General features: G+C 56.9%; 2 protein-coding genes across 2 annotated transcripts; one reads left to right on the top strand and one right to left on the bottom strand.

Annotated features, from left to right (window-relative positions):
• Nucleotides 1–1,035: 1,035 nt before the first annotated feature.
• Nucleotides 1,036–6,397, top strand: LOC131215853 (paternally-expressed gene 3 protein). The gene is made up of 3 exons (XM_058210250.1): nucleotides 1,036–1,041; nucleotides 2,973–5,267; nucleotides 5,353–6,397. Exons 1-3 carry the CDS (start codon nucleotides 1,036–1,038, stop codon nucleotides 5,602–5,604), a joined length of 2,553 nt encoding a protein of 850 aa, XP_058066233.1. The 3' UTR covers nucleotides 5,605–6,397.
• Nucleotides 6,398–6,757: 360 nt separating this feature from the next.
• Nucleotides 6,758–7,736, bottom strand: LOC131206001 (trypsin 3A1-like). Its single transcript, XM_058198387.1, has 3 exons — nucleotides 7,446–7,736; nucleotides 7,024–7,358; nucleotides 6,758–6,950 (listed from the first exon to the last, which is right to left on the bottom strand). Exons 1-3 carry the CDS (start codon nucleotides 7,734–7,736, stop codon nucleotides 6,758–6,760), a joined length of 819 nt encoding a protein of 272 aa, XP_058054370.1.
• Between the last annotated feature and the right edge of the window lie 134 nt (nucleotides 7,737–7,870).

Genomic DNA, 7,870 nt, shown 5'->3' with positions numbered 1-7,870 from the left:
ACTGTCAAGGGCGGGCAGATAGCATCCTGACGTCCGCAGCGCATCCTGCCTGACCTCGCTCGGTCCTGCCCGAGGGTGACAGACAGTCACAGATTGTGTGACCGCAGAACGCAGAACGAGAGAATGTGGTGCCGGGGTGGCTCGAAATGTGTATCAAACCGAGCCGAGCGACCCGCAAGTCGGCTGCTCCGCAAGTCCGACGGGTGGGGATGATCTGCGCGATCGAATTCGAGCCCCCCCTCTGCGTGGCCGAAACCGGAGAGGGAGTTCCGACCAGGCCCATCGATTGACCGTTCAACCCCCCGCCGGGCCACCCAACCTCTTCGAGGGCTTTAGATCGTGCCGAGATCGCTCTCGCTCGGGTGTCCCACCCGGGTATTGGTGAGCCCGGGGGCCTCAGGAAGGATATCGCGACGCGAAACGAGAGCAGGTCCGCCGTGACGGCACGCACACGTGCGTTTGCCTCAGTCTCGCACTCAGAACCGCCCGCGTGGTGGAAAGTCAAGAAAAGTCCGCGCCCTGCCCCACAATCACACAGACACACAGCGAGCGAGCTGGCGCTGGGAGGGAGTCGCCGTGTGTTCTGTGGTGCCCTGGCCCGGACCTCGCGGGGCTCGGGCGTTCCTTTTCGGGGCCGGTGACCGGTGACACTTCGCGTGCGCTATATAAGAGACCGGAGGGCCATGCCGACCATTCAGTAGTAGTATAGTAGAGTACGCCGCTCTACGCCTATGTAGAGCGCCATCGTTTCTCACCTCAAGGACCTTCGCCACCGTCGCCGCCGAGTTTTCGCTGGTACGGATCCCGGTGCCCCGCAGCGTGTTTGTGTTTGTGTGCGTGCGAGTGTGCCTGTGTATTCTATTCCCGTTTTCTGTTTTGCCCCCATTCTAGTGCAGAGTCCCCCCGATTGTGCATGTGAAGCTCGCGTTGTGAAGCTAGTAGCGGTTGGTGAGCTTCGAGTGTGTCCGCGCCACGGTGTCCTGCGCTGATAGTTGCCCGACAGTGGCTACCGAACAGTGTCCCTAGGGAATCATTATGAAGGTGAGTGATCGTGCGTGCTGATCGCGGTGGAAGAGCGACCAATCGAACCGATCGAAGTGCAAAGGAGTGTAAAGGACACTCAGGCTGTGGTCAAGTGTGGAGCAAACTGAAAGCGATCGTGCTCGAGGAGAACAATCTACGCCACATCGTTAACGACTACCGGTCGACCCTCGCGACGCAGTGGATCCGGATGCTGTTGCGGGGACCACGTTTGGGAGCATGCCCCAAATGTTCCAAATTCCATCGGCCTGGCCATAAATGGCAGGCAATGGCTGGGTGGCTGGGCTCAGGGCTAGTCGGTTGTCCGCGTGAGGGCTGTCGAAGCCTCTGTTCCGCGGTCCGTGCGATCACGCGACCCGGCAATGATCTAATTGCCTGCCGCGGCGACAGAATCGTGAGCTCGAGGTTCAATGAAATCGAGAGTACGCGGCGACGACGATACGCGCAAGGTGAACGCAATCGGTCGGTCCAGCGTCGTCGTGATGCTCGGCGGATACCAGCACGGACTGACGCGGCTGACCACCGTCAGGTATTGCGCGAGATGCCTGAGGGGGCCACTGAAGCACCGGGCTTGGGGTTGAGATCGATATCGAGGTCTAACGTGCGTCAGGTGAACGCCACACGCCGGATTATGTAAAGCGGTAAGGCGTCGCCAGGCTCGCAGGGAGAACCTGCTAACCTTAGCGCGTGCGTACCCCCCGCCGCAGCACACGGTTCTGCCGTGCGCAACGCGATATCCACTTGCGCTGATGCAATTGGTAAAGAGTTTTCTGTTTCACTCCACAAATCGACACTGGCCCTTTTAATGACACCTTTTGATCGGTGGGGCTCACGAACCCGTTATGGTTCGAGCGCCGAGATCGCGAACTTCCCACAGCGCCGACGACGAGTCCGCGATTTACGGTTCTCCCCGGGCGCACCGTAGGCGTGGACCAACGGGAAATGCTAAATCATGCTCGCGCTGTGGTAGTGACAAATGTTGATGCAATGAAAGGCCGACCCGCGTCGTGCATCCGGCTCATCCGGTAAGGCGAATGGCACCTTGCCACTGTGAGGGCGTGATCCAACCAGATCGGAGGCTGGCCAGATATGACCGGGTGTTTGAAGGCCACACTCTGCCGATCAGAGCGAGCGCAGGAGCTTTGATGTCGTATGGGGCACTATTCCCTAACGTCTAGTGTGTCATGCACGGACTCGTTAGCGATCTAGTAATCGTTGAAGTTCGGCTATCTAACTGACAGCCAAAGCAAAGCAAAGCAAAGTTCCTAAAAGTGTCCTCCGAAATGATCGAAATGAACCTTTTAATTCGAGTGTCTCACCGACGGGCATTCCCCCAGGATCGGCCCCCGTTATGTTGAATTTAATGAGATCGATACCTGATACCCACGGAGTGGGCCCACTCGGGCGGCCAAACATTTGGTCAGACTGACCAACGGCGCACCCCGTTCGCAGGGACGGTTAATTGAATCGTCACCGAACACCGTTCAGCGAGTGTGACAATGTCACCGACTTCGGCCCAGCAAACGCATCGAGTGTGAAGGTGCGTCGTAAGGGTGCTCCACACGGTTTGCTCCATCGCTCCAATTTGGTCAGACAGGTACACCAAAACAAGTTCGTTAAGCGACACCACACAAGTGATCCGGTATCTGATCGATACCACCGCAGCCGAGAGGTTTGGAGGAGGTTTAAATGTCTGCAGTCGAACCGGTGACCGCCGAGGTCTGGTGGTCGTGTCGTTAGTAGGTCACACAGAACCTGGTGGCGTTCTTGGGGCTTGGGACGAACGCCACCTGACGCGTAATAGAACCGCGGATTGCACCAGCACATTTCGCAACATTTTGCACTTGTTCCAGCCTCCGAGCTGGGGGTAACGATTAGATTGAAACAAGAGCGTTACGCGTTACGTCTAACCAATTCTTTCTTCCACCTAGCTTTTCGCTGCCCTTCTGACGGTGGCCAGTCTCGCAGCGTCGAGCTTCGCGAGCCCGGTTCCGGACTGTCCGCCGAGCGGGCATGTCGGCGGCTACGCGTACCCAGCCCCCACCGTCCAGTTGTCGGTCGGTAAGGCCATCAACTCGGTCAGCGTGACGCCCGGTTTCTCGTCCTACTCGGTCGACGGTGACGTCAAGTATGCCTCGGTTGGACCCTCGTACAGTGCGTACGAAGCGTCCCCGGCCTACAGTGCGTACGGTTCGTCCGAAGCCGACCTGAAGCTGACCAGCTACGAGCCGGCCGTGAAGACGGTGGCCGCCGTACCCTCGGTGTCTTACGCCAAGACGGCCGGTGTCGTGTACGCGGACAAGTCTCCGGCCGCCACCTTCGCTTCAGTCGTCCCATCTGGCATTAGCTACGCTAAAACGGTAGCCGCCACACCAGCGTACGTCGCCCCGGTCAGCAAGGTATACGACAGTTCGCCTGCCTACGTCTCGAACGCTTATCTTCCGCCAGCGGTCAAGACCGTCGTTTCGGCTCCCGCCAGCGAATACTCGTACGTGGCCAGTCCGGCAGTCAGCAAGTATGTGGCCGGTCCAGCCGTCTCTTCCTATGTCTCTACGCCGGCTGTAGCATCGTACGTGTCCACGCCGGCTGTGAGCAAGTACGTGGCCACTCCGGCCGTTTCCAGCTCGTATGTACATGCCGCGCCCGCCGTCAGCTACTCAGCTGCTGCTGTTCCGGTCGCCAAGGTAGCCAGCTATGCTGCTGCCCCAGCCGTCAGCTATGCCGCAGGATATGTTCCAGCTGCCAAGGTTGCCGCCTACTCTCCGGCTGCCACTTACGCCAGCTACACTCCGGCTGTGAAGGTTGCTTCCTACGCTCCTGCGGCCAGCTACGCCAGTTCGTACGCTACCACATCGAAGCTGGCTTACGCTGCTCCAGCTTCCTACTCCTATGCTGCTCCGGCCGTCGCCAAGACTGTCGTATCCGCGGCACCGGCTGTGGCTTCGTACTCTTACGGTGCTCCCTCTTCCTACTCCTATGCTGCTCCTGCCGTCGCCAAGACTGTCGTGTCCGCGGCACCGGCTGTGGCTTCGTACTCCTACGGAGCTCCCGCTTCCTATTCCTATGCTGCTCCGGCCGTCACCAAGACTGTCGTATCCGCGGCACCGGCTGTGGCTTCGTACTCTTACGGTGCTCCCGCTTCCTACTCCTATGCTGCTCCGGCCGTCGCTAAGACTGTCGTGTCCGCGGCACCGGCTGTGGCGTCGTACTCTTACGGTGCTCCCTCTTCCTACTCCTATGCTGCTCCGGCCGTCGCCAAGACTGTCGTATCCGCGGCACCGGCTGTGGCTTCGTACTCTTACGGTGCTCCCGCTTCCTATTCCTATGCTGCTCCTGCCGTTACCAAGACTGTCGTGTCCGCGGCACCGTCTTATTCCTATGCTGCTCCGGCTGTTACGAAGTACGCCAGTGCCCCGGCCGTATCGACCGCCTATGTATCTACACCGACGGTTGCCAAGTACGCTAGCGCCGCTTATGCCCCAGCCGTCAGCAGCTACGTAGCACCATACTCGGCCGCTGCCTATGCCCCGGCCGTCAGCAAATACGTGTCCACGCCGGCCGTTTCCTCGTACTACGCCACTCCGGCCGTCTCGAAGGTTGTTTCCACCCCGGCCTACGCTTCGTACGTATCTGCGCCAGCTGTAGCAAAGGTGGCCACTGCCTATGGACCAGCCGTCGCTGCGTACAGCTCCGGTGCCGCTGTCTCCGGATACAGCCACGGTTCGGACTACTCAGCGTACTCGGTTTCCCCGGCCGTCTCGAAGGTTGTCGCTACTCCGGCCGTCGCCGCTTATAGTGCTGGACCGGCTTACTCATCTTACTCCGTCGGTCCGGCCGTTTCCAAGGTCGTTGCCACTCCGGCCGTTGCTGCGTACAGTGCCGGTCCTGCTTACTCGGCGTACTCTACCGGTCCAGTGGTCTCGAAGGTTCTGACGACACCGGCCGTTGCCGCGTACAGTGCTGGTCCAGCGTACTCCGCTTACTCCGTCAGCCCGGCCGTCACGAAGTACGCAAGCTCTGCGGCCCTGGCTGGCTACGCCACGACCGGTTCTTCACACGGATACTACGCCGGCGGTCCCGCGCTTGCGACCGCTCACTACGGTGGTTACCGTTACGCTGCTGCTGCCCCGGCCCTGGCCACGGCCTACACTGCTCCGGCCACCGTTGTCAAGACCGTTGCTCCGACCGTCGTTAAAACTGTCGCCGAAAAGTACCTGGAACACTACGTAAGTGTCAAAACGGGATCGGGATCTGATTAGGTTTGGACTTTGAAGACTTACTTTTCTTGACTTGACCAATCCTTCTACACAGGACGATAATGCACGCTACGCTTTCGAGTACGGTGTAAACGATCCGCTGACCGGTGACATCAAGCACCAGAAGGAGGAACGTGATGGAGACGTCGTGCGCGGCCAGTATTCGCTGGTGGAGCCGGACGGTAACGTCCGCACCGTGGACTACTACGCCGACTGGGCCACCGGGTTCCACGCCACCGTCACCAACAGCCGGGACCAGGTGCACGCAACGAAAGTGCTAGGCAAGCGCGACACCGTGAAGGCGTAAGGCCGCCGCTCCAGCCCTGCCCAAGCCAAACGAAAGTAGTGGTTGGTTCCGGTTGGGACAATCAATTGTTGCTTCACTGTACAGAACGGAGCACAGATCGATGAGCGAGAGCGTTTCTGCGGACGCGATTCCGATATGGTTGAATCCGTTTGTGCTAGCCCTGACTTGAGTTATTGTTAATCTTGATTTTTTTTATATTAATTCTTATCACACTACTATCTCCTCATCGCCTCTTTGCGGTCGGCCACCGGCCATCGGCCCTTCTTGACCAGCGAATTTTGTTTTGTGTTATTAATGTATTTATTGGATGGCCAAGATTGAGAAGGAACTGGACCGGCATTGCACACGAACGAACTCACACGCGCACACACAGGCATGTCCACACTACTCGCGAAGCAAATGCGACGAGCTAGGAATGATTTCATAAATTTGTGTATTTTCTTCTTAATGCCCTACCTTTTCGGACTTCGAGTTTAGTCGCTGTAAATATAAATCCACTCCATTGTTTGTGACAACAACATCATGAAGCCCTATACATTCAATCCTCAGTCTCAATCTCAGCAACCTTGCGTTTATACTTTTTTGTCACAATTATACTCAACGGTTCCCTTGTTCACGGGTCCCGTGCATTTTCTGTTCCATCGTTCCATCGCGTTAACGGGAACACTCCATCAGCGCGCGGCCAGATATCGGGACACGTGCTCAGGACGAAAACCGATCCTCCACGTGCCCGAGAGAACGCAACGAACACCAGGAACGTTGAAAAGCTGCAAAAACGTGTCAGCATGTGAGCGCCCATTTTGTTTCTTGTGATAGAAGTGTCATACAAATATATGTATTTTTATTATTTGGTTTTACTAGTCTTTCCAAACGTTCGTCGGTTTACCCACGCTGTATAATGCAGCCTGCAAAAGATGTCTTCGATAAGCAAGAAGATAGATTACGTCCGGCACTACGCATCGTACTGATCATCGGTACGCAAAGGTTCGTATTCCGATTGCTCAATCAGTTGGTGACTCAACGGGCCAATCCTGCTTTGCGTGGATTAGATAACATTTCATTTCTCGGCCCTAGCAATTGGTTCACTTCGTATTTAAAGAGGGAAACAACATCACCGATCGGTGATGGCGGTTTAGTGCTGCTCAAACATGTTTTACACGTTGGCATTCTCGCGAATGAAAGCACGAATAGCGGGAGCTGCCACGCGAGCATAAACTCCTGGCAGGTTGCCCAGACAGAGTGGCGATCCCCAGGAAACGATACCGATCTGCCGACCGTTGTTGGTGAGTGGGCCACCACTGTCACCGTTGCACGCATCACGGCCCGCTTCACTGGCACAGATCATGCTTTTTGTTGGGGTGAAAAAGACAGGCAAACCATTACGGAAAGTGCTTTTGGAAATAATGCGCGCGAACTTACTTATCGGTAACGCTCAGCAACGACCAGCTGCTGCGGCAGCTTTCCTGCGAGATAAGCGGAACATCGACCGCCATCAAATTGATCGGCAGAGCGCCAATAGGACTGGTCAGACCCCAGCCCGACACGACGGTACGCGTTCCGGCCGGATAGTCGGTTCCTTCGGGTGCCAGAGTAGCGGCCGCGATATTCGCACCGACGAATGACGTCGTAATACGGACGACGCACACATCAAAGTCTAAGGTGCCATCGTTGTACGATGGATGATTGATGATTTCCGCCGCCTGGAACAGAATTCCTCCCGTCGTCCGGTCACTGCTTCCTCCACGGAAAGTGATCTGCAGGTACGGAGACGGTGCGAAAAGGCGGTGTTAGAATTACAAAAATGCAATGAACGAATTCAAAGGATTTCGATGACCACTTACCGCCGACACCGGTGGAACTGGGAAGGTACAGTGCGCAGCCGAGAGAGCATAATTGCTCGAAATCACCGACGCACCGCAGATGTGGGCTCCATTCTGACGAAGCGACAGTTGGTACGGGAAGTTGGCAATATTCACCTCGGAACCACCGACAATTCTGCCGCCATCGCGGCCCGGTTCAGGAACTGGCAGCCCAATGTCTCGCGGAAGGCGACGTTTCGATAGGTAGAGGTCTTCTTCCCAACCGGCCAAACAGGTACCGATCAGTAGCGCAACGACGAACAGCGATTTCATCCTCCAGATGGTTTATGCAAGCGCCAACGGGACTTCCGTAACTGACCAACAGCGGTTCACGATGGATGGCTTAAATAATTCTGCGCTACCGTCCAACCGGCGATAAGATATCTTAACTGTGCCTCCTATCGTAA

The sequence above is a fragment of the Anopheles bellator genome, chromosome 1, assembly GCF_943735745.2.
Source record: "Anopheles bellator chromosome 1, idAnoBellAS_SP24_06.2, whole genome shotgun sequence".
In the NCBI taxonomy this organism is placed as follows: Eukaryota; Metazoa; Arthropoda; class Insecta; order Diptera; family Culicidae; genus Anopheles; species Anopheles bellator.
Note: the sequence above shows the minus strand (reverse complement) of the source record. Positions and strands in the feature narration are given on the sequence as shown.

Coding starts and splice junctions, on each gene's coding strand:
- LOC131206001 (XM_058198387.1), bottom strand. CDS start 7,736: ATGAAATCGCTGTTCGTCGTTGCGCTACTGATCGGTACCTGTTTGGCC. Junction 7,359..7,445: donor CAGTTCCACCGGTGTCGGCG/GTAAGTGGTCAT, acceptor CCGTACCTGCAG/ATCACTTTCCGTGGAGGAAG. Junction 6,951..7,023: donor TTGCTGAGCGTTACCGATAA/GTAAGTTCGCGC, acceptor CCCAACAAAAAG/CATGATCTGTGCCAGTGAAG.
- LOC131215853 (XM_058210250.1), top strand. Junction 5,268..5,352: donor AAAAGTACCTGGAACACTAC/GTAAGTGTCAAA, acceptor CCTTCTACACAG/GACGATAATGCACGCTACGC.